Source organism: Anabrus simplex, chromosome 1 (genome assembly GCF_040414725.1).
Source record: "Anabrus simplex isolate iqAnaSimp1 chromosome 1, ASM4041472v1, whole genome shotgun sequence".
In the NCBI taxonomy this organism is placed as follows: Eukaryota; Metazoa; Arthropoda; class Insecta; order Orthoptera; family Tettigoniidae; genus Anabrus; species Anabrus simplex.
In genome coordinates, this window is record NC_090265.1 from 1,725,247,301 (window position 1) to 1,725,274,248 (window position 26,948).

The window sequence follows — 26,948 nt, forward strand, 5'->3', positions numbered from 1 at the left end:
CCACGTTCTGGAACGCGCGTTCTATTATGACAAGAAGCGGATAAATTTCGAGTAGAAATTACTCTGTAACATACTATTGTTTTAAAATGTAAAGGCAGATTCGAATTAAAAGTCTGAATTTCGGTAATGGGGCCGACATTGTACTTCGAATTACGAATTATCCGTATTTCGAATTAAACAATTTAAATAACATGCAAAACAGAATCTCATGTTTCCGGGAACGAGAGCTTCTTCGAATTAGGCGGGATTTTGAATTAACCGATTTCGAATTATCGAGGTTCTACTGTAATAGCTTTTGCTGTTCTTACATGTTGTTTTTGATCTTTTATCAGCAAGTTCAGTTTTGTAAAAGTTTTCTTTTTTTGCTAGTGGCTTTACGTCGCACCGACACAGAGGTCTTATGGCGAGTTTTGTAAAAGGAACTGATCATTTTTGACTCTGTCCGACTCGTTGGCTGAATGGTCAGAGTACTGGCCTAAGGTTCAGAGGGTCCCGCGTTCGATTCCCGGTCGGGTCGGGGATTTTAACCTTAATTGGTTACTTTCAATGGCTCGGGGACTGGGTGTGTGCGGCGTATTCAACATTAGAAATCATCCTAGTTAGGGCCCTCATCTTCACAGACATGCAGGTCGCTTAATAGGCCGTCGACTATAGAAAGACCTGCACCAGGCCTCTCCGGAGGCCATATACGCCATTATTATTATTATTATTATTATTATTATTATTTTGACTCTTAAATATATGAAAGAAAGTGTCATATAGGCATATTATTAAAGTTGTTCAGTATTAAGACTCTTAAAAGAACTTAATTCTTTTAATTATTGTTCTTCCTAATTATTATGGTATATTACTAATTTCGTTTCCGATATGCGCGCCTACGATAAAGAATATTCGTAGAATGTAGTTTAACCTGCGTATTTTTCAATTATTGTAAGGAATTAGCTTCATCTACTATCCACTCGCGCTGAGCCCAGTCGCGTGACGTCACGAATCGTATTGCCAGGCCTTGTTCTCTAGGAGGCGCTGGCTACTGGTAACGGTAGTGATATTGTGGTGGTATTTAAAACACCGAATACAAAGAATTATGATTTCACTCAAACTTAGCAAATATGAAGCACATTGTAGAAACATCGAAGTATGTGGAAGTGCGGAAAGTAGCCCTGCACGTTCCGGAAGACACGTTCTATCATGGCGCGGAGAAATTTTGAACTTAAAAGTCTGAATTTTGGTAATGGGACTGACACTGTTCATCAAATGATGAATTATCCATATTTCGAATTAAACAATTTAAATACCAGTAACATGCAAAACTGTACCACGTTTCCGGGAATGAGAGCTTCTTTGAATTAGGCGGGACTTTGAATTAATCGATTTTGAATAATTGAGGTTCTACTGTATCTCTGCTTGATGTTACTTATAAGATTTTATCTAAAATTATACATACGAGAATTCAGAAACAACTTGACCAGGAACTGGGAAAACATCAGGGAAGATTTCGATCAGAACGAAGCTGTCCCGATGAAATCATCAGTCTTAAGTGGATCATGAAACACCACAAGAGTTCAGAACATGAGATTAATCATCACTTTTGTTGATTTCAAAAAAGTTTATGACAGTATTCATCGTGAGTCACTACTGAAAGTCCTTAAAGAATTTGGTTTACACCAAAAACTCATCAGTCTTATTGGAATCACTCTTATGAATACTAATTCAAAAGGCAACTTCAGAGGTGAATTGTCAGAGAAATTTGAAATCCACACTGGACTTTGACAGGGAGATGGACTCTCGCCATTATCGTTGAACTGTGTCCTGGAGAAAGTCATGGGAGAATAGGTAAAGAAATGTTATTCAAACATCAAGATAGGCAGAAATATTAAACTTAATTGCCTAGCATTTGCAGAGTATCTAGCATCACTAGCAAGTAGTGTGGAAGAAGCTAAATTTGAAACTGAAGAACTCGTGAAAACTGCTGCAAAAATCGGACTGCACATCTTGTTTGAAAAGACTGAAATGATGCTGACCTTCAGAATTGAAACACTAGCCATTCACCTCGACAATGGCAAACAAATTAAGATTTTTACATGAGACAGACAGACAGGCAGGCAGACAACTGAACTTATTTTGTTATTTTATTGTGGTTAATCTGATGTAGAAATGAAGTGAAGTGTGAACTTTAATGTTACAGATTAGACTGACCCCAGAAGTTTATTACCTGAAATGTGTCAGTCACTGCAGCCAATATGATGGTATAACGTTATCAATATGTGACCTCCATTACTTCTTGCCAGTTACTCTCACATATGATGTCAGCTGTTTTTGCATCTGGCTTCTATTAATACTTGCAGACTCTGAAAGCCACTTCTTGAAATGCTGGTGCATTTTAGCTCGAGAGGAAGCACTGCCCATATTGACCGTTGGGATGATTTCTCTTGGCTTCAGGAACTGCACGAAGCGCCGTAATTCAGAAAAGCTGGAATGTTCACTGTACGGGACACCTGTAAAAGATATAATAATATATATTGTAACAGTGCACTATGAGCTGTCTATGGTAGTTGTTTCGGATAAAAGAACAACCCTATTTTTGTTTTGTTAATGATTGGAAACACAAACACCTTCCAAAGTCTTAGCTGCTATGGTGCAATGGTATGGAAAGGAGAGTGCAGTGATCAAAACTCACAAGACAGGTTTATAGTAGATCACATCATCTGTGTGTTTACAGAGTAAGTTTGTACAGTACAATGTGTGAAACTGTTGGTGTATTACTTTGGTATCTCAGAACATGCATGTAATTTTTGAACAAATAAAGGAACAGTTTTCAGGAGGAGGAGGAGGAGGAGAAGAAGAAAACAACCACGCAAAAAGGACGGAAATTTTCATCCTCCCTTCTGTGTCATCCATGATTAGCAACTGATGTGACACCTCGACTGAAACTTCCTAAAGTCTTGGCACGGACGAGACAATTAAACAAAACAAAACTTCGAAAACACCTTGAAACAATGGCGCTCATCAGACCCAAACAACCAACAACTATGAAGTGCATGACCATTTTATAGCAGAGATAGGAAAACACTTGAATACATGACCGTACATTGTGACTCTGGGCAATAAAATTTAAGAAGAGAATTGACCTTCACAATTCCTTGCTGTTCAAACCTTCCCACTCGTGGGTAAAAAACGTTTAAACAAAACAATAAGATCCTTTGTCAGGAAGTAACTCAGAAATTTGGCAAGCAGCTGGTTGAAGGGGCTGCTGATATTAAACAAAGTGCTCATGAATCCGTGAGAGAAATCAGGTCTCTCGTTGAGGAAAACCGTGTCTCACCAGATGAAGATGTAATTAATGCTGACCGATCCAGATTTGAAAAAAGAGTAGTGATCTGGAAAAACCCTTGCAGTGCAGTTGGATCCACACACTATGGTATGCAGCTTGTATGTACTTGTATCAGAGCCCATTGGCAGCCATTTTACACTTTTTTCTTATCAGCCCAAGTTTCTCGCACAACCTCATTTTTCCATTACAGATTGGAACTTCATTGACGGTTTCCACTATGTTGCGTAGAGTTTACCATGCACCTGTCATCTTCTCTAACACAGCTTCTCAATTTTTATCGCGGCCCTCCCGACCTTTTTAAAATAACACAAACAAACCAGCCAACATTGTGAAACAATAATCAAGAACGGGACCGATAGATTGAGAAGAAATTGAGAATGCTGCTGTTCTAAAGTTTTAAATTTCATCAGCATTTTCCACCACTTGTCACATGCATTTCGCCTGCACGCTGTCTCCTCTCAGGCTGGATTTCTCAAACATTTTCGCTCCCCTCATAGTCATTTGTGGTGATGGTGTTTCTACATAGGCAGACTGTAGGCCTGAATTTTCGACACAGTGATTTCATCCTGCTTTAAATGGTTATAAAACTAAATTTTTAGACTAAGAGGTCCGCAACCTCGCTATGTGCACTTATTGTTCGTTTCCATCTGTATCATTTGTTGTTAATTTCTTTTCTTGTTAGGTTTAACACACTTTTTAGAGTTAATTATGTTTTGTATTAACCTTTTTTCACTGAATTTTGTCGCAGCGAGTTGTTTATTGCTCCATCTGATAATGTAAATGTTGTATATTGTGCTGTTTATATTTCCGTCATGTCTCTTTTGCTTTTTTTTTCCATTTGTTCCTTCAATATTTTTTGGTACATTTTTTTTTTTTTGCTACGGGCTTTACGTCGCACCGACACAGATAGGTCTTATGGCGACGATGGGATAGGAAGGGCCTAGGAGATGGAAGGAAGCGGCCGTGGCCTTAATTAAGGTACAGCCCCAGCATTTGCCTGGTGTGAAAATGGGAAACCACGGAAAACCATCTTCAGGGCTGCCGACAGTGGGATTCGAACCCACGATCTCCCGGATGCAAGCTCACAGCCGCACGCCTCTACGCGCACGGCCAACTCGCCCGGTGGGTACATTTTTAACTTGTATTATGTAAATTTACTTTAACCCCCCATCCCCCACTTTACTTCACTGAAGATGGCTCAAAAGAGTCAAAATATGTTTGAATTTTATTACTCCATCTAATGAAGGAACTATGTGATGTATTGATTTAGGAGGATACTTTTAATTTTGTCCTTTGTAAAGTGAAAACCTTCAATACAGAATGATTCTGCTATCTTGTAATCAAGCGATCCATCCATTCGATGCAGTAAAATGATCAATTTTCAATCTTGCAGCTATCTTCTTGGCTTTCTCCTGTAATGTGGTTCCATTTATAGGGATATTGGAAGCCCTTCCTTGCTGGTACCAAGTGAAAAGGATGTTCTCCAGCTGAGCGAATGTAGATTCTCTTCCGGTTTTTCTTTTTTTACTTGAATTGCCACATTTATCAAATTGCTCTCTTATCTCATTCTTCTTAGCAAATATGAACTTTAAAGTTGAAGATGCTAACCAAAGACGTTTAGCGGTATCTACTTGTTTTTCGAACAGATTTGATTAGTCGTTCTTCCAAAGTTCTTACTTTTTTCACGGGACGTGACATATCATGAATAACAATAATACACAGGAAGTAAAATGTGAAAAACAATGTAATTACAAACAAAATTGTAATCGCTGCACATAAAACACAGCACAAAACCAGCCAGAATGAAATGAAACAGCACATTGAAGGCTTGGCGCCAGGAGGCTCGTAGGCATGGTTTGGCCTATATAATGTGGTTGCGCGTAAATAATCTGTGCATTACAGTCCGGCCCACATGAACCTTGCTCCAGCCGAGAAACTTGCTCAAGCCTAGAAACTCCTAATCGCTCGTAGCTTCTACATTCTTGTGTAACAGATTGCCGTTATTCCATGCCGCTTTAAATTCAAATGAACGTGTGCGTAATTTTTCTCACAAACGATCAACACAGGAAAACTGTGGCCGAGGACTAGTAATTTTTTGTCGATCGATACGAAGAAAAGGTTGTTCGAGGAACGACAGATGCGGGGAAATTTAACATACGTAACATTTTCAGGACTAAATAAAATGAACGATGCATACAGGAAAACGACAGTTCCGGTAATGATGCATCGAAGTTCTACTGTATTTGTTGCATTCCATGTATTTAGTTTTCACTTAATTAACTTTCAGGGTTTCAAGTTTCAATGCTTCCATCCACTTTACTTTGAGATCAGCAAGATGTCATCTGGAGCTTGACTTTGGATTCTTCACATCGCATTGTCCCCATGATGAAGTTAAAAGGGAATAGTGACAAGGCCAGATGGTAAACAGATCGCTTCTCGCTGCCTTCTGACATATCTTAAATTACTGCAACTAAACATTGTGGATTGCAATCGTAGATCTTCTCAAGGTCAATGAAAACAATGTAGAAGTTTCTACCTCTTGAACAGTCCTCATAACATAGATCACATCTGTTGTTCCCCAGCCTTTCATTAACCGCAGTTGGTCTTCTGTGTTCTCATTCTCTAGTCTCTCTACTAACATCATAAAGTGGCTCATTAGCTCGAACTCACCCTGTGGTAGAATAAATTCGCAGCTTCTGCTGCCTCTCATAAGAGGGCCCCTTGCCTTTCTTTTGTTGATACCTTAATTGTTAGGCTTTTCAGGCGTTTGCTCTATTAACGTCCTTAATAAGTCAGCCTGTCAAGTGTTCAGTCAACACAATCAGTTAAAGAAACTATTATAGTTTTATTTTGAGTCCACCTTGTCAATACACCTTATCATGATAGAAATTATTAATTTAACATACATATTTCGGGAAAATCATCCATTCTCAGTGATGTCAGGACTAGTAATTTTTTTGACAACCAATGCAAAGAAACGATTGTTCGAGGAACGACAGGCTGACATCACTGATGAATTAATAATTTTCTATAATAGTTTCCTTAATAGATTCAAACAAGTCAATACAGGATGAAATAAAATACCTATTATGGTTAAGTTTATCAACACAATCAGTGACAACTGTAACACTGCTCATCATCAACTTAGTTTGAAGATGCAACAAATTACAAGATTTATTGCAACAAGGAAGTCCTGTGAATACACAGCTGTATAGTCATAGCCCAGGATAAACCATCACTCAGCTTCTACTCAAGTCTCTGTGTCAATGACTACCGAGCGTCAATGAAGAAAGCAGTGGCAAACTAACCTACTGGTGCTATTTCAGTATCAAACATTACTTACTGTAGATGGTAACACCATCATTTGAGTAGGACTTGAAGTTGAGAGGATCACCGCTGACATTGAGTTCCCAACCTGTGGGTTTAAAGGCCAGCACCTCTCTGAACCTCCCTTTGCACTGCTGTAAATGTAGCTTCAGCGACTACAAAAAATAAAACATTCACTGCTCATTTCAACTATGCCGTAAAATGCACTGCACTGTACATATACAAATAAAACACTTTACAAGATGGACAACAGATACAAAATTTTACACCCTATTTTACTGATACATATAGAAAAAGGCTATATGAATGGAATCTTGGTCATTACATATGAATGTGGACTGTATTAATTTAAAAAAAGTTATTAGCACAAGCGAGAAAACTTGCGATTGTTCAAATAGATCAGAATTCCGTTGCATGCAATTTAAGTCCTCCAACAAAGTGAACCCACAGAGGTAGGCCATGGCGAGAATAGATCTGATTGATGACCGATGAAAATACAAGAATGAAAAAATGAACAGGGCTAAAAAAAACCCAAAAAAAACCAGGCGATTAAAGAATGAAGTGGATAGAAAGTGCAGGACAGCTACGGAAGAACGGCTGAAGGGGAAGTGCAAGGATGTTGAAGGCTGTATGGTCCTAGGATAGGTAGATGCTGCATACAGGAAAATCAAGAAAACCTTTGGAGAAAGGAAATTGATGACATTCCCACTGAATTACTGAATGCCTCAGGAGGAACCAGCATGGCAAGGTTATTCCATTTAGTGTGTAAGATGTATGAGACAAGAGAAGTGCCATCCTGACTTTTATGTCTGATCTTAGAGGATCGAATTAAGAACAAGCCCACGTATATGGCGTTCGTAGATCTAGAGAAAGCATTCGATGATATTGATTGGACCAAACTATTTGAGATGCTGAAGATGATCGGGATCAGATACTGAGAATGAAGAACTATCTACAATCTGTATAAAAATCAGTCTGCAGTGATAAGAATCGAAGGCTTCGAAAAAGAAGCAGCAATCCAGAAAGGCGTGAGGCAAGGCTGCAATTTGTTCCCCTCCTTTTCAATGTTTATATAGAACAGGCAGTAATCAAAGAGGAATTTAGAAAGGGAATCACAATCCAAGGAGAGGAAATAAAAACTATGAGATTTGTCAATGATACTGTTGTTTTATCTGAGACTGCAGAAGATCTAGAGAAATTTCTGAATGGTATGGGCAGAGTCTTGGATAAGAAGTCCAAGATGAAAATAAAGAAGTCCAAAACTAAAGTAATGGAGTGCAGTAGAATGAAGTTAGGCGATGCAGGTAACATTAGATTAGGAAATTAAGTCTTAAGGGAAGTAAAGTGGAACCTCAATTATCCATTCCCGGAAACTGCGTTTTCCCAGATTATTCGTTCAGATTATGCGGTCCCGCGAGCAACCTAATTAAATCACTTTGTAAAAATCCCGCATTATTCGTTCCTCGAAGAAACAATTTCACGGATCAACCGTCCAGAAATTTCAGTCCCATCAATGCTAAATCCTTGATGAAGTTTTTCAAGAAACTGGATCTCAGGAAAAGATGGCTACGGCCTATGTATGGATCTTGGCGTTAACATCCCATCATTGCGATAATTAGAGCAAGTACTGTACTGGTAACGCGATCGACAGTGAACTTGCATAAGAGAACATCTCAGCATCGCATTTGGGTGGTGTTGTTTAGAGAATTTCGACAGCTCTACTTGAAAATAGAACGAGTTTTGTGAAATGTTCGTACTTGTAAAACGTCTACATTATGTCCAGGGTTAGATGTTTATTTTAAATTTTTTTTACTATATCGCTGAACAGGTTTTCAGCACTTCCTTCAGAGCACTGTATAGTCACTGGGCTTTCAGGCAGGAACCAGAACTACTACTTCTTAACACAGACACAGTATTATCGTACACGATTATGTTATCAAGACCAGAAGAAATGTTGCACCTTCCATACATAAAGGCATGGGAGGTCTTGGGATTGCCTATTATTATCTTGGTCCTCATATAAGACTGGGAATTTTATTTTTATGTGTTAAAATGTCATAAAAACCACAGTCATTTTATTTGCGCAACGTTGCATTTAAAAAGTCGGTATCATTTCCAACTAGTACTGACTTGTACAGCGAGCACACTTTCCAGCTGAGTTCAAGGTCAGGAATAACCGTGATTTCTGAAGTTTTGATCATATTTTTTCTTTTTCCAATTTGATTGTGATTAGTGACAGGCACAATTGAATATAATGCATTTGAGAACTTTTGAGTATCGATACTTACATTTGAAATCTTATTCTCGAGTTCAACATAACCTTTAAAAGTCGACGAAGGCCTAATTTACGCAGTACAAGCTTTCCGGAAACTGATAAAGAACAACAGACCTGTGGAAAAATTACAATGGAAGATTTTTAAAAAGAAGGGATTTTGCCGTCATGTTGGGTACTTTTGTATCTAATGTGCTTTCTTTTATTACATTAGAGAATTAAAAACTACTGGTGCTCAATTGTTGTTTGGCTCCGCGTAATTAGATTTTTCAAAGAGTTTGGCTTGTCAAAGTTGCTGAACTGAAAGAAGTTTTCATGGGAAACTGACAAAGTTTCCCCGGTAAAACTGACTGTAAAGTATACAGATTTTTAACTCGAGTACCGGTAATTAATGTTTGAAGCTGGCCCCGCGGTCTAACTTGCCTGCTTCTCACCCGGAGGGCCCAGGTTCGATTCTTGGCCAGGTCAGGCATTTTTACCTGGATATAAGGGCTGGTTCCAGGTCCACTCAGCCACGAATTACAGCCAAGAGGATTCGTCACACTGACCATGTGTCACCTCGTAATCTGCAGGTCTTCAGGCTGAGCAGCGGTCGTTTGGTAGGTGAAAGTCCATTGGGGCTGCAGTTTGGTTTAATTTAGGAGTGCTTTTAAGATTATAATTATACATATTTCATGTTTGTGATGTTTAGCCAAATTGTTGATGTTTTCCATTCGTTCCTGGATTTTCCGTTTTCCTGTGTTGTAAGTTTTTTTTCCTGGTGGTCCCTCGAAAAATGGAGAATCAAGGTTCCACTGTAGATGAATATTGTTACTTGGGTAGTAAAATAATTAATGATGGCAGAAGTAAGGAGGACATAAAATGCAGACTAGAACAAGCAAGGAAGGTCTTTCTTAAGAAAAGTAATTTGATCACTTCGAACATTGATATAGGAATTTTTTATTTTTTTGCTATGGGCTTTACGTCGCACCGACACAGACAGGTCTTATGGCGACGATGGGATAGGGAAGGCCTAGGAGTTGGAAGGAAGCGGCCGTGGCCTTAATTAAGGTACAGCCCCAGCATTTGCCTGGTGTGAAAATGGGAAACCACGGAAAACCATCTTCAGGGCTGCCGATAGCGGGATTCGAACCTACTATCTCCCGGATGCAAGCTCACAACTGCGCGCCTCTACGCGCACGGCCAACTCGCCCGGTGATATAGGAATTAGGAAGATGTTTCTGAAGACTTTCATCTGGAATATGGCATTGTATGGAAGTGAAACATGGATGATAACTACAAGGGCTTTTTTTTTCAACCTCCGGAGGGTCATATATGAAAGACATGTGTACGTATCCAAACGAATTTATTACCAAATGTTAGGTACAAATGTGGTTACTTTTCAACACAATCACCATGAAGGTTGAGGCATTTGTCATACCTGTGGACAAGCTTTTCGATCCCCTCTACACAGTATGTGAGTTCAGATAGGCCCGAACGTTGGTTTGAAGATCTTCATCCTCCTGGAACCTCTGCTCTCCCAGCCATTCTCAGTCCCGGGAAGAGGTGGAAGTCACTCGGCACTAAATCGGGACTGTACGGTGGGAGGTCAAAAACGTCCCACCGAAATTCCTGCAGCAGAAGTTATTGGGTGACACGAGCACTGTGAGGGTGTGCGTTGTCATGAATGAAGAGGATTCCAGATGTCAGCATACCTTGTTGTTTGTTCTGTATGGCCCTCTGCAGTCATCATAAAGTCTGGCCTGCATTGATCGTAGACCCCTGTTCCATGCAGTCAACAAGCAACACACCTTTTTGGTCCCGAAAGACTGTAGCCATCATCTTCCTTTCTTTGAAAGTTTGCTTAAACTTCTTCGGTTTGTTTGGTGAGTGCATGTGCGTCCATTGACGTGATTGTTGTTTTGTTTCGGTGGTGACGTACGAAACCCAAGTCTCATCGCCAGTCACAATTTTCTTCAACAAATCGCCACCTTCAGCCTCATAACGGGTAAGAAACGTCAACGCTGCTGCCATCCGTCGACTTTTGTGGTCATCAGACAACATCTTCGGAACCCATCGGGCGCACAATTTCCTGTAGCGCAGGTGTTCTGTTAGGATCTTGTAAACAGATGACCTTGAAACTGCAGGAAATTTCTCACACAACTCGCTTACGGTAAACCTTCGGTTCTTGCGAACCTCTTTGTCAATTTCGTGAGCAATGTCATCTGTAGCGACAGACTTGCGTCCTTGTCCCACTTCATCGTGAACGTCGCTCCGGCCTTCTTTGAACTTCCTGCACCATTCACGCACAACACCATCACTCATAACGTTTGGACCGTATACTCAACTCATTCGTCGATGAATGTCAGCTGCACTATTCCCTTCTGTTTGAAGAAAAAGTATCACACTACGCACCTCACACTTGGCGGGAGTGTCAATAGTAGCAGCCATGTTTCCGTGCCAATACCTCAGCTCACACTAGTGTGAGGAAGTTGGCTGTGGCCACGGGTAGAGGGGAGGACTTGCGCAGTCACCTTCCATGCGCGAACAGTTCCCACAGCTTGTGTGGTTCTTTACCTGTCGGAGGTTAAAAAAAGAGAGAAGAAAGAAAAGCCTTCGTATCTCAGAAAGAAAGAGAATAGAAGCTTTTTAAATGTGGTGTTACAGAAGAATGCTGAAGATGAGATGGATAGTGAATCACGAATGAAGTGATACTGAATCGAATTAGTGAAAGGAAATCGATTTTGTTAAATTTGATGAGAAGAAGAGTTAGACTGATAGAACACATCTTCAGATACCCAGGACTTGTTCAGTTGGTTTTTGAGGGAAATGTAGGCAGTGAGAATGGCAGGGGTAGATCAAGGTATGCATATGACAAGCAGATTAGAGCAGATGTAAGATGCAGCAGTTATGTAGAAATGAAAAGTTTAGCACAGGGTAGGGTAGCATGGAGAGCTGCATCATAACAGTCTAGGGGCTGATGATTAAAAACAACAACAACAACAACTAAGTCCTAAAAAATTTTGATAGATGAAGCGTCTTCCTTGTTTAGTTCATCTATCACTGATATAAAATTTTCAAAATTGTTTGCATAATACACTATTGCTGCTAACCACGTCTTGCAACAAGTAACAATGGGTCTAGGTGGAAGTGAAAGATTTGGATTTTTGGTTCTGAACAAATCAATTCTTGTTGGCGCTTTCAGAAAATACTATTTTTTCCCTGTTTGAAATAAATTTGTCAACTTTAGGATACAATATATGTATCTGCTCACGTACTCTGTGTAAACCATGCACTACACAAGTTACATATATAGTATGTTGGGGAAGCTCCCAGAGAGGCCATTTACTGCCTTCTTCATATACGGAGTAGCATCCGTAATTAAGTGTAAAACATTGTCAAATTTCACCCCATTCAGCCATAACAACTGCAGAGATTAATTGAATAAACGAGTCATTGTTGCATGATTTGATGCTGATATTTCTCTACATGTTAACAGAAAACACCTCTTGCAGACTGTTTCATTTTTTTTTTAGCACACCTACCACATTGTTTCCCACCTCCCTACCGCTAGGAGTCTGCCGATTAATCCATTTTTTAAATTTTCGCATTCTACTCTGATCATTCCTAGCATTTCTTTGTAACACACACTGACATACAATTTCCTTAATGTTGATTCATTAGGCATTTCAAAATTTGTGTACTTTGTAAGAAAATTTCTAAGCTATGGACTTTTTCGAGGTAGTACGTGAAGTGGTTATTTTATGTTTATTTCCTGCGAAATGTTGTAAGACTAGTGATCATGTTCCCAAATATTGATAACATGGTGTCCTTAATTGTGAAATTCCATTAAATACAGCAACACATTGCTGCAAAGAACATATAGTTCACTTTCCTTTCGATATTATACCACCTATCACAATCATTTTACACTTCAATTAGTATGCCGGTACTACATAAACGGTGTGGTTCAAACTTGCCAAGGACAGTGACTGACTGAACTGAATAACTGTGTTGTGTTTTACGCATCACATTGTATCAGACCTCATGAGGGATTCCCATTTGACAAAGGAAGCCAGCATGTGAGGTAAAGGTTAGTCGCTCGCTATGCAACAAGTTTATGAAATTCATTCACATTGTGTTTTCATTAATATGAAAAATATATTAAATACTGTTTTTAAATTTAAAAATTAGAACAAAGACAAAATAACAATTTGTGTGTTAGAACAAAGAAAAAAATAACAATTTGTGTGTTTCTATTCAAGATATTTAAATTTTTTTTTTTCAAAAATATTTCTTTTTATGTGAAATACAATTTCATATGTTTCGTAGTGTGGGTTACATCCTTGTTCGTGAACCAAGGGCAACAGGCGAGTGGTCTAGTAGGTGGTCCTCAAAATCGGGATACCACTATTGCTATGGAAAGGGAGTGGGCATCTTGGACATATTCTGAGTCATGGCCCTCCTTGTGTTCAGGTGGCTAGGACTATATAATCAACTGATGGTCCCTAACCTGTTAGAGGAGAGATCCTTACTTGGACTATGTGTACGTCAGGCTAGCTTCCTGATTAACAGAATTTTTACTGAACACGCTCGGACCGCTTTAAGCAAGGCTTGTTCCTATTCGATGTGGAGCCATCAATATTAATGGGGCTTACGGAAGAAAGAAAGTAGAACTGGGTGAGTCAGCAAGGAGGATGCATATGGATTTGTTAGGAGTTAATGATATTCGGTTAAGAGGAGGTAATGAGGAAGTGATAGGAGATTAAAAAGTGTACTTGATGGGTGTTAAAAGGGGAAGGGAAAAGTGTGGGGAAGGCCTGTTCATCAGAATATCACTGCATGCAAAACAGTTTCTGTTAGGCACGTAAATGAGCAAATGAGGTGAGTAGATTTGGCAGTTAAGGAATTAGGATGTGAATTGTTTCAGTGTACTTACCATGTAAGGGTGCAGATGAGGATGAAGTTGACAAGGATTATGAAGCATTGAGTGACATTGTACTCAGGGTCAATAGCAAGGATAGGATAGTGGTAATGGAGGACTTCAATGCAAGAGTTGGAAATAGAACCAAAGGATATGAAAGGGTAATTGGTAAATGTGGGGAAGATATGAAAGCTAATTGGAATGGGAAGCATTTGCTGGACTTCTGTGATGGTATGGGATAAGCATTTATGAATACATTTTTCAAGCATAAAACTATTCACCGTTACACATGGGAGGGTTGGGGCAGCAGATCCATAATAGACTTTATTATAACAGACTTTGAATTTAGGAAATCTGTCAGGAATGTGCAGGTAATCCGGGGATTGTTTTGATGATATATACCACTATCTGATCTGTAGTGAACTAAGTATCTCTAGGCCTAAGACGGAGAAACTGAAATCTGTCTGTAGATGGATAAGGGTAAAAAATCTCCAAAACGAGGAAATTAGACAGCTGTACATGGATATGATTAGTGAAAAGTTTCAAACAGTGGACAGTAAGCACATTCAGGATATAGACAGAAAATGGGTGGCATACACAGATGTTGCAGTAAAAACAGTAAGGGAATGCTTAGGAACAACTGTGTGTAAAGATGGGAAAAGTGAACATCTTGGTGAAATTATGTAAATGTAAAAAGAAGGAATATCAGAAATGGCTCCAAGCAAGGACTGATGCAGACAAGGTATTGTACGTAGAGGAAAAAAAAAGAGAGTGAAACAAATACTGTAGTTGTTGAATCCAGGAAGTCGCGGGAAGATTTCAGTAATAACCTGGAAAGGCAGCAGGGAAACCTTTCTGGACTGTAATAAAGAATCTTAGGAAGGGAGGGAAAAAGGAAATGAATAGTGATTTGGGTAAATCAGGTGAACTCATAATAGATCCCAGGGAATCACTGGAGAGGTGGAAGGTATATTTTGAATATCTTCTCAATGTAAAAGGAAATCTTCCTGGTGATATCGTGAACAACTGAGCTCATGGGGAGGCGGACAATGATGTTGGTGAAATTACGCTTAAGGAGGTGGAAAGGATGGCAAATAAACTCCATTGTCATAAAGCAGAAGCAATAGATGAAATAAAACCTGAAATGGTGAAGTATAGTGGGAAGGCAGGAATAAATGTCTTCATAGCGTAATAAGATTAGCAGGGAGTGTTAGTAAGGTACCTTCTGATTAGATGAAAGCAGTAATTGCACCATTCTTTAAGCAAGGGAACAGGAAGGACTGCAACAACTATTGGGGTATCTCACTGATCAGAATACCAGGCAAGGTATTCACTGACATCTTGGAAGGGAGGGTGGGTCCAGTGGTTGAGAGGAAGTTGGATGAAAACCAATGTGGTTTCAGACCACAGAGGGGCTATCAGGATCAGATTTTCAGCATTCGCTAGGCAAATGAAAAATGCTGTGTGTTTGAGACATCAGTCCATATACTGGTTTGATGCAGCTCTCCATGCAACCCTATCCTGTGCTAACCTTTTCATTTCTATGTAACTATTGCATCCTATATCTGCTCTAATCTGCTTGTCATATTCATACCTTGGTCTACCCCTACCGTTCTTACCACCTACACTTCCTTCAAAAACCAACTGAACAAGTCCTGTGTGTCTTAAGATGTGTCCTATCATTCTATCTCTTCTTCTCGTCAAATTTAGCCAAATCGATCTCCTCTCACCAATTTGATTCAGTATCTCTTCATTCGTGATTCGATCTATCCATCACACCATCAGCATTCTTCTGTAACACCACATTTCAAAAGCTTCTATTCTCTTTCTTTCTGAGCTAGTTATCGTCCATGTTTCACTTCCATACAATGCCACGCTCCACACAAAAGTCTTCAAAAAACATCTTTCTAATTCCGATATCAATGTTTGAAGTGAGCAAATTTCTTTTCTTAAGAAAGCTCTTCCTTGCTTGTGCTAGTCTGAATTTTATGTCCTCCTTACTTCTGCCATCGTTAGTTATTTTACTACCCAAGTAACAATATTCATCTACTTCCTTTAATAGTTCATTTCCTAATCTAATATTTCCTACATCACCTGCCTTCGTTCGACTGCACTCCATTACTTTTGTTTTGGACTTATTTATTTTCATCATGTACTCCTTACCCAAGACTTCATCCATACCATTCAGCAACTTCTCGAGATCTTCTGCAGTCTCAGATAAAATAACAATATCATCGGCAAATCTCAAGGTTTTGATTTCCTCTCCTTGGACTGTGATTCCCTTTCCAAATTTCTCTTTGATTTCCTTTACTGCCTGTTCTATGTAAACACTGAAAAGGAGAGGGGACAAACTGCAGCCTTGCCTCACTCCTTTCTGGATTGCTGCTTTTTTCAAAGCCCCTGATTCTTATCACTGCAGACAGATTTTTATACAGATTGTAGATAATTCTTTGTTCTCGGTATCTGATCCCTATCATCTTCGGAATCATAAATAGCTTGGTCCAATCAACATTATCGAATGCCTTTTCTAGATCTACGAATGCCATGTACGTGGGCTTGTCCTTCTTAATTCGATCCTCTAAGATCAGACGTAAACTAAGGATTGCTTCACGTGTTCCTAAATTTCTTCTGAAGCCAAATTGATCTTCTCCCAACTCAGTTTCAACTTGTTTTTCCATTCTTTTGTAAATAATACGTGTTCAAATTTTGCAGGCATGAGATACTAAACTAATGGTGCGGTAGTTTTCACACCTGTCAGCACCGGCTTTCTTGGGAATAGGTATAACAACATTCTTCCGAAAATCGGATGGGACTTCTCCTGTCTCATACATCTTGCACACTAAATGAAATAACCTTGCCATGCTGCTTTCTCCTAAGGCAGTCAGTAATTCAGAGGGAATGTCATCAATTCCAGGTGCCTTGTTCCTATTGAGGTCACTCACAGCTCTGTCAAACTCTGACCTTATAATTGGGTCTCTCATTTCATCAGCATCAACAGCCTCTTCATGTTCCAGAACAAAATTATCTACATATTTACCTTGATACAACTGTTGGATATGCTCCTGCCATCTTTCTGTTTTGTCTTCTTTCCCTAGAAGTGGCTTTCCATCTGAGCTCTTAATATTCATACACCTAGATTTCCTTTCTCCAAAGGTTTCCTTGATTTTCCCGTATGCAGCATCTACCTTTCCCAGGACCATACAACCTTCGACATCCTTGCACTTCTCCTTCAGCCATTCTTCCTTAGCTACCTTGCACTTTCTATTCACTTGATTCTTTAATTGCCTGTATTCTTTTCTGCCCTCTTCATTTCTAGCATTCTTGTATTTTCGTCGTTCATCAATCAGGTCTAGTATCTCCTGAGTTATCCACTGATTCTTAGTTGATCTTTTCTTCCTTCCTAACATTTCTTCAGCAGCCCTACTGACTTCATTTTTCATAACTCTCCACTCTTCCTCTATAGTGTTTCCTTCAGCCTTTTCATTTAGTCCTTGTGCAACATGTTCCTTGAAACAATCCCTCACACTCTTTTCTTTAAACGTGTCTAGATCCCATCTTTTTGTATTCTTTCCTTTCTTCAATATCTTCAACTTCAGATGGCATTTCATGACCAACAAGTTGTGGTCAGAGTCCACGTCTGCTCCTGGGAAAGTTTTGCAATCCAACACCTGGTTTCTGAATTTCTGCCTAATCATAATGAAGTCTATTTGATACCTTCCGGTGTCTCCAGGTCTCGTCCACGTATACAGCCGTTGTTTGTGGTGTTTGAACCAAGTATTGGCAAGGACTAAATTATGATCAGTGCAGAATTCAACCAGCCGACTTCCTCTTTCGTTCCTTTGTCCCAATCCAAGTACTCCTACTGTACTACCTTCTCTTCCTTGGCCTACCACTGCATTCCAGTCTCTCATCACAATTAGATTCTCGTCACCTTTTACATATTGTATTAAATCTATCTCCTCATATATTCTTTCGATTTCTTCATCATCCGCTGAACTAGTAGGCATATAGACCTGCACTATTGTGGTGGGCATTAGTTTGGTGTCTATCTTGACGACAATAATTCTTTCACTATGCTGGTCGTAGTAGCTTACCTGCTGCCCTATTTTCTTATTCATTATTAAACCAACTCCTGCATTTCCCCTGTTTGATTTTGTGTTGATAATTCGGTAGTCGCCTGACCAAAAATCTTGTTCTTCCTGCCAACATACTTCACTTATACCAACTACATCTAACTTTAGCCTATCCATCTCCCTTTTCAGATTCTCTAACCTACCACAACGATTCAAACTTCTAACATTCCACGCTCCGACTCGCAGAATGTCAGTATCCATCTTCCTGATGATCGCCCCCTCTCGTGTAGTCCCCACCCGGAGATCCGAATGGGGGACTAGTTTACCTCCGGAATATTTTACCCGGGAGGAAGCCATCATCAGTACATCATTCATACAGAGAGAGCTGCATGTCCTCGGGAGTTAGTTACGGCTGTAGTTTCCCGTTGCTTTCAGCCGTGTAGCAGTATCGACACAGCTAAGCCATGTTGAGTATTATTACAAGGCCGTATCAGTCAATCATCTAGACTGCCGCCCTTGCAACTACTGAAAGGCTGCTATCCCCCTTTCGATGAACCATTCGTTAGTCTGGTCTCTCAACAGATACCCATCCGATATGGTTGCACCTGCGGCTCGGCTATCTGCATCATTGGGACACGCAAGACTCCCCACCGCGGCAAGGTCACATGGTTCGCAGAGGAGGTGAAAAATGCTACGAGAGGAAGAGAGAGTCATGTTTATGTTTTGTAAATCTAGAGAAGGCATATGACAGAGTACTGAGGGAAAAGATGTTCGCTGTACTGGGGAACTATGGGATTAAGGGTGGATTATTAAAATCAATTAAAGGCATTTATGTTGACAATTAGGCTGCAGTGAGAATTGTGGGTAGAATGAGTTCTTGGTTGAAGGTACAGTACTTACATGTGTTAGACAAGGCTGTAATCTTTTACCTTTATTGTTCATAGCTTCCATGGATCATCTGCTGAAAGGTATTAAGTGGCAGAGAGGGATTCAGTTAGGTGAAAATGCAGTAAGCAGTCTGGCCTATGCTGATGACTTGGTCTTAACCCATTCCAGTCTGGGCCTTAATATCCCTAACAAACGTTCTAGACTGGGCATTTTTAAGGATTTTTAAAACATTATATCTCTGTACCTGTAGGAGATATTTGAACGATTCTTTTTTCTTTGTGCTTGTTTGAGCGTCAAATTTTGAAAAACGCTGTTTGTATCACATCAGCTATCACTTGAGATTTAAAAATTGTTTATACATTACACCACGTTTTGCGAATGGAGGAAAAGTCTGACGGATAACTAAGCAAGTACAGTTTTCTGAAATACTGTTATATTTAACCTATTTTGCTAATATAAAATGTGCATTGCAACTACAAAACAACAAAAATAATGGATATGATATAAAAAATAATAACTTTTCAATAGTAGTAGTAATTACAATAATGAAAATGGGAGCTCTTATGACATTTTATTTTAATTGATAAATTTTGTCAAAAGTTACTCAAATGTAAAATTATTGTTCCATTTACCACAAAAGACTTCTGAGAAAGAGAAAATACAGTCTTCTAAACAGACAACTTCACTAACATGTAGACATTCTTACGTATTCACACAAATATGAAATACGCTGGAACATGCGCTAGGCCGTAAAACGAATTCTAATCATAATGAAATGTAAGAAGTTGTTTCGAATTCATATGTCAATATGTTCATTTGCGCGTAAACTTATAATATATCGAAAATATCACCTTCGTCAAGCACATGTTTGCCGCGAGAAGCCATGTCTTAGAGCTCACTGAGTGACAACATCTACTGATGCATGCTGATCGAAAATATCATAACTTCTCTGACTTAGACATATAATACTGCCATATGTTTAAATACTCTCCTAACTAATACACGAAGAAACATGATGTTGCCACTAGAATGCGTGCATAGCTCGTTCTCGCTTTTTAGTGAATTGTCAAACCTTACTATGGGCTATGCCCGCAGCGCGGCCTGAACGTAATTTCGGCCGCTATGAGCAGAGCTCGCTGTTAGACCGGAAAGTGTTAATGACCTATTGTATCAAACGCCTGCAGTCTAACATCTTGGAACTGGAAAATAGGTGCAATAACAATAATTTTGTGTGGCTATTTCTAGCTGATTGCAGCCCTTGTAAGGCAGACCCTCCGATGAGGGTGGGCAGCATCTGCCATGTGTAGGCAACTGCGTGTTATTGTGGTGGAGGATAGTGATATGTGTGGTGTGTGAGTTGCAGGGATGTTGGTGACAGCACAAACACCCAGCCCCCGGACCACTGGAATTAACCAATGAAGGTTAAAATCCCCGACCTGGCCGGAAATCGAACCTGGGACCCTCTGAACCGAAGGTCAGTACGCTGACCATTCAGCCAACGAGTCGGACAATAGGTGCAATGAGTATGGTATGAAAATTAGCCTTTCTAAGACTAAATTGATGTCAGCAGGTAAAACATCCAAGAGAACTGAATGTCAGATTGAGGATACAAACCTGAAACAGGTAGATAATTTCAAGTACAGTATTTAGAATGTGTGTTCTCCCAGGATGGTAGTATAGTAAGTGAGATTGATTCAAGGTACGGTAAAGCTAATGCAGTTAGCTTGCATTTGTGATCAACAGTATTCTGTAAGAAGGAAGTCAGCTCCTGGACGAAACTATCCTTACATCGGTCTGTTTTCAGATCAACTTTACTTTAGGGGAGTGAAAGCTGGCTGGGCTCAGGATACCTTATTCATAAGATAGAAGTAACAGACATGAAAGTAGCAAGGAAGATTGCAGGTACAAACAAGTGGGAACAATGGCAGGAGGGTACTCGGAATGAGGAGATAAAGGCTAATTTATGAATGAACTCGATGGATGAAGCTGTACGCATAAACCTGCTTCGGTGGTAGGGTCATAAGAGACGAATGGAGGAGGATAGGTTACCTAGGAGAATGACGGATTCTGTTATGGAGGGTAAGAGGAGTAGCGGGAGACGATGATGGTTAGCTTCAGTTTCTAACGATTTAAAGATAAGAGATATAGAACTAAACAAGGCCACAGAAACAGATACAAATAGAGGACAGTGGCAGCAATTAGTGAACTCACAGAGGCTTGCAGAGTGAATGCTGAAAGGCATGACAGTCTATAATGAGAATGTGTACGTAAAATGTCATATACACATTACAGTGCCCAAGTTCAAAATGTCTGTGTCTTTGTTATAGCAATTTAACAGTATCCAGACTGACACTTGGTGCTTGCAATTCTTTATAATAGTTAAATATCATGGACTGAGTTGGCTGTGCAGTTAGGGTTGTGTACCTGTAAGTTTGCATTCAGGAGATGGTGTGTTCTGATCCCACCGATGGCAACCCTGAAGATGGTTTTCCGTGGTTTCCCATTTTCACACCAGGCAAACCTTAATTAAGGCTATGGCTTACCCATCCTTGTGTAGCCAGAAACCGTCAATGTATTAGTGTGACAGTTAAACCACTCGGGGGAGGGGAGAAAAAACCCACACATGCATCTACATACTACCTAAATAATAATTAAATAACATCGAGGAAGTTGGCTATCCAGTCAGGGTTGTATAGCGCTGAGCTTGCATTTGGAAGATGGTGGGTTTGAATCCACCGTCAGCAACCACAAAGATGGTTTTCTATTGTTTCCCATTGTCACATTAATTAAGGCCACGGCCACTACCTGCCCAATTTTAGCCCTTTCCAATTCTTACATTACTAAAAACCTTCAATTTGTAATGTTAAACCAGTAGAACAAAAATAAAACATATTTTAGTGCGTAACAGATTTAAATTGCTTTCACTTGCTTGTGCCAGTCTACTCTTGTCTTCTGACCACAATGGTATTAAATTTGCGAGGCCTAGGGAGTCTGTTTCATTTTTATGCTCTTTGTCACCCTTCCCTTTCATTTGCGAATACCTTCAGTTTTTGAAGGGTCGGACCTCACCACCACCTTGTAGATTTCAACTGGCAGCACATGTTCTTACCTGCACACCGATATCCATCATTGACCAGGCATGAACTTGAGCCTCCCATGGATAATCCACCAATCTTTCTGTTATCGAGTTATCTTGAAGGCATTCCAGAACTTTACGTTTCTCCTTTTTAGCCCATATTTGAAAGTCAAAAGCTTCAGCTATTCCAACAAATACCTTCTCTTTACCTACAACATATCAACAGTTGTTTGTTATGTACATTACACATTTAATAATAATAATAATAATAATAATAATAATAATAATAATAATAATAATAATAATAATACAATATCATATAGTTGTTAAATCAAAGAATGACTGTGAGTAGAAAGGGGCAAGTAAGTCAATAAGAAAAAAGGAAGATTCTACACTAGAGGTGGGTTCATAGACATGTCCAAATAACGCCACCACGTAAAAAAGGGATACACCTTCTGTATGACTAAGAAAATGAGCAGTTCCTTAAGGCAACACATTTGAGGTGGTTCCAAAAATGCGAGAAAACAGATTGATATTCCTGAGAACAAAATCAATGATAGGGCTGAATTTTGATGAAAGATGGAAAGGTATCACAGCTTCAAAGTGAAATCTGAGTCCAGAAGATGGAGGGAAGGATGTTGGCTCACATGCAGTCCATAAATGTAAGATAAGAATAACTTTTTTTTTTTTTAGTATGTTGAGTCCTTTCTCAACTGCCCTTTTCCAGCATCCTTTATTTCACCTGATTCTCTTCCTCCTGATTAAGAAGAAATCACTCAGATCATTGCATCTCTCTCCAATGGAAAGGAATCCACAGTTGCCAATCTCCTGAGAATGGTTGGTCCCAATTATTGCCAAAATGGAAGAACTCTGGACATCAGACACTATTCCTCAGGATTGGCAATCAGTTCTTATACATGCTCTCTATAAAGACGGGAAAAACATGCAGTCCAGACTGATCTTGTGGTTCAAATACTACCACTACACGACAGTGAATGCTTGGTCCTCACTCACCATGATAAGATACATGTGATCCAAACGAAAGAGAGGAAATTCTCATGATAGGTCCTCAGCTCAGGTCAAAATTCTGAGGGCAAGTATCACCTGAGGTAGAGAAAGCTCTTACTTGTTATGAGAACCCGATTCAACAACTTTGACCATTTTTGGTCCTTTATATTTATATTGTTCTGAGAAAGCACCAGTGATCTCTTCAAATGCCAAACACCAGAATATCTCGAAGAATTCTTGAGCTTCTCATAACTGCAGTGAAGGATGACCTGAGACACTGGTTCAAGTTCAGGGTTTAAGAGCGAAGAACTGCGAGGCTAACAAGTGATAGCTGAAACAATAAAAATATAATGACCATGACAACATCCACTAACTACTTTAATGTTCAGGAGCTATAATTTTATCCTGCAGGAATTCTTTTATATATAAAGAGAAGGTTCAAGTATTTGAACACCTTCACATACCACCATCACTAAATTGGGAAGATCAAACCTGCCATTTCAAGCTCAGAAGTCTGACACTGTTATTAGAATCTTCCGTATTCACTTAAAAAATTCAGAATGACTCAATTATTTTCGCAATAAGACATAGTTTAAATAGAAGAATATTGCTTTACTTGATCAATATCACTATAAAGACTACAACATGGATAACAACCACCTCATTGTTTGCTGTACCTGTCAACAACAGACTGATCAGACTCAAATGAATCCATCCAGCAGAAACGATCGAATACAACTACTGTAGCAGCAGTATCCTACGAGTAGAACAGAATTAAGTGCATTGTTGCTATCGTCATTAATAACTGCAGCCCCTGAAAATTGCAAAGAAAGTAACATTTGAAAAACTGAAGAATAGGTTGAATGTCAATACTAAATTTGACAGAAATTAGATAAAACAAGATATACAGGATCCTGGCCTGATATATCCTCTGAAGATCAAAAAAAGTTTTCCACACCATGTGGACAAGCTATTGAAAGGAGCAGTGAAGGAAATAATTGGGCTTACACATGACTGTCCTGATGGGATGATGTAAGTCCACAAAAATTTTGCAGCTTGGGTCTTACGAAAGCCAAATGGGATGCTTGCATACAGCACTTCAGTATCTGCAACAGTTTACTTTGCATCAAAGATGCTCACCTCCATTCCACTGGACTGTGAGAGGCAAGTGGTAATACAAAAACTCAATGTTGGTAAGCCAGACAACAACCACTGGTCAGAGTCCAAGTCTGCTCCTCAGAAGGTCTTGCAATCCAACACCTGGTTTCTGAATCTCTGCCTAATCATAATGAAGTATATTTGATACCTTCCTGTGTCTCCAGGTCTCATCCATGTATACAACCATCGTTTGTGCTGTTTGAACCAAGTATTAGCAAGGACTAAATTTTGATTGGTGCAGAATTCAACCAGCCAACTTCCTCTTTTATTCCTTTGTCCCAATCCAAATTCCCCTAGGGCATTACCTTCTTTTCCTTGGCCTACCACTGTATTCCTCTCTCCCATCACAATTAAAATTCTTGTCTCCTAAATATCATATTAAATCTTCTATCTCTTCATATATTCTTTCAATTTCTTCCTCAGCTGCTAAACTAGTAGGCATATAGACCTGCACTAGCTTTGTGTCTATCTTAACTATAATCCTTCCAGTCTCCTGGTCATAGTAGCTCACCCACTGCCCTAGTTTCTTATTAATTATTAAACCAACTCCTGCATTTCCCCTCTTTGATTTCTTGTTGATAATTTTGTAGTCACCTGAAAAAAAATGCAGCCCTTCCTGCCAACATACTTTACTTAACCCTAATTTTTTTTTTTTTTTTTTTTTTTTTTTTTACAATCTGCTTTACGTCACACCGACACTGTTAGGTCTTATTACGATGATGGGATAGGAAAGGGATAGGTGTGGAAGGAAGTGGCCATGGCCTTAATTAAGGTACAGCACCAGCATTTGCCTGGAGTGAAAATGGGAAACCATGGAAAACCATTTTCAGGGCTGTCGACAGTGGGGTTCAAACCCACTATCTCTTGGATTCAAGCTCACAGCTGCGCGCCTTTAACCGCACAGCCAACTTGCCTGGTAAGAAACCCTAATTTTAATGTATCCATTTCCCTCTTCATATTCTCAAAACCTACTACAACAATTTATACTTCTAACATCCACGCTCTGACTCATAGAATGTCAGTATTCCTGATGATTGCCCCCTCCCGAGTAGTTCCCACCCAGAGATCCATATGGTGGACTAATTTACCTCCGTAATACTTTATCTGGGAGGAAGCCATCATCAGTACATTATTCATTCATCCACAGAGAGCTGCATGTTCTCGGGTGTTACTTACGGTTTAGTTTCCCCGTTGCTTTCAGCCATGTAGCAGTATCCACACAGCTAAGCCATGTTAAATATTATTACAAGGCCATATCAGTTAATCGACTAGACTCCCACCCTTGCAACTTCTAAAAGTATCTTAATCTGCTTCATTGGGACACGCAAGCCTCCCCACTGCGGCAAGGTCACATGTGTCACAGGGGAAGAGAGTAGTATGCACCTTTCTAATAATAAATGGCTTTCATTTAGAATTAAAAAAAAAAAAAAGTTGCTCTACATCTCATTGACACAGAAAGGGCTTATAGCAACAATGGGATAGGAAAGGGCCAGGAGTGGGAAGGAAGCGACCGTGGCCTCAATTAAGGTATAGTCCCGGCATTTGCCTGGTGTGAAAACAGGAAAACACGGAAAACCATCTTCAGGGCTGCCGACAGTGGGGTTCGAATCCACTATCTCCCGAATACTGGATACAGTTTACTTTTACAAAAGGTATAGTCAAATATTTCACCTTTACAATACTAAAAGATTTTTTATTTAATGAACAGTTAACAAATATCGGTACGTTTCATCCATCTTGTGGACATCATCAACCGAATAATTGTAAGAGTAAGAATAATAGACAAGGACAAAAATACATTAAATTGATTCGGATTACCAAATACGTCAGTTAAAATATGTGTTAATATTTTTTTTAACATTCCAAGATCTTATGTTCGTCTAAATAACGCCTTCCTCCTTGGGCTGCTATTTTGCATAAATCATCTTTTCTCCCTCCCTGAATCCATGCCCTGAAAGTGACCAGGTCTTGCATTGACATACTCCTCCCACCTCACTTCAGTTCTCTTATGCCAGCCTCGTTGCTCTGCTGAACCTTTTTTTTTTTTGCACCGCATGAAAGGATGACTAGATTTTGTAATGCCAAGCACTAGTGATGGATCTGCATACATTAGTCCACATACTGTCAATTGAGGAATTTAATTTCGTGGCAAGGGCAGATTTCCACTTGATCTTACAGACGAAGGTATTTCCTGCACTTCCGAATTTTCATGTCAGCCAGAAGTAATTTGTGCTACAGAGCCACACAATCAGATGAGAATTTCCTTTACATCAGTGATGGTGGGTAAGGCATTACAGCCTTCTATGTTTGGTTTAAATTATTATTTCCTGCTAAGCGTTGAAAGTAGTGGCATTTGCTGTTTCTAATTAGCTATTTAACTTTGTTTAACTTTGTCATGTGTTCGTCTGAACTGCCTGTACCAACGGTCACGGCTGGCCATAGCAGATTTTATTTTGGTCGTCAGCCAAGGAGAAGGGGGGCGGGTAAATTTACCTGGCTCTCCGGAGCATGTTTGTCATACATGTTCAGCACTAAAGAGTTGAATCTGTTAACTTTTGAGTCAATGTCAGAAAGATTACGTATGTCATCCCACGGTAAGTTATATGCATCATTGCATAGGTTATTTAATTCAATATGTTTTATATCTCTTAAAATAATGTAGCATGCTTTATACTTCAGTCCACGGATAGAGTAACATAAGTACAATAAGTTGCGAGTGTTATTTACAAATTATTTACACATTACACACAGATCAATAAACCACCATTTTGAACACTTGACTGCTATGACGAAAAAGAAGAAGAAGAAGATACTGCAACACTTGAATGTCAACCAACTACCAGCACAACAAATTCACATACTCGATTAACGACTTGCACTCATAACTCTCACTAAAACAACTCCACTCAACC

At 39.5% G+C, this 26,948-nt stretch overlaps 1 protein-coding gene across 2 annotated transcripts in view; it reads right to left on the reverse strand.

Annotated features, from left to right (window-relative positions):
• Positions 1–26,948, reverse strand: part of LOC136858723 (DNA cross-link repair 1A protein) — a 231,959-nt gene that overhangs the window by 9,633 nt on the left and 195,378 nt on the right. The window contains exons 8-10 of one of the 2 annotated variants that reach the window (XM_067138466.2): positions 21,904–22,079; positions 6,675–6,813; positions 2,213–2,495 (exon numbers count right to left, since the gene is read on the reverse strand). In XM_067138466.2, the coding sequence (XP_066994567.2) occupies positions 2,275–2,495; positions 6,675–6,813; positions 21,904–22,079 (536 nt within the window). In that variant the 3' untranslated portion in view covers positions 2,213–2,274. Of the gene's footprint in view, positions 1–2,212; positions 2,496–6,674; positions 6,814–21,903; positions 22,080–26,948 lie in introns of those variants that run through there. The other variant, XM_068229564.1, reaches the window with a different exon arrangement.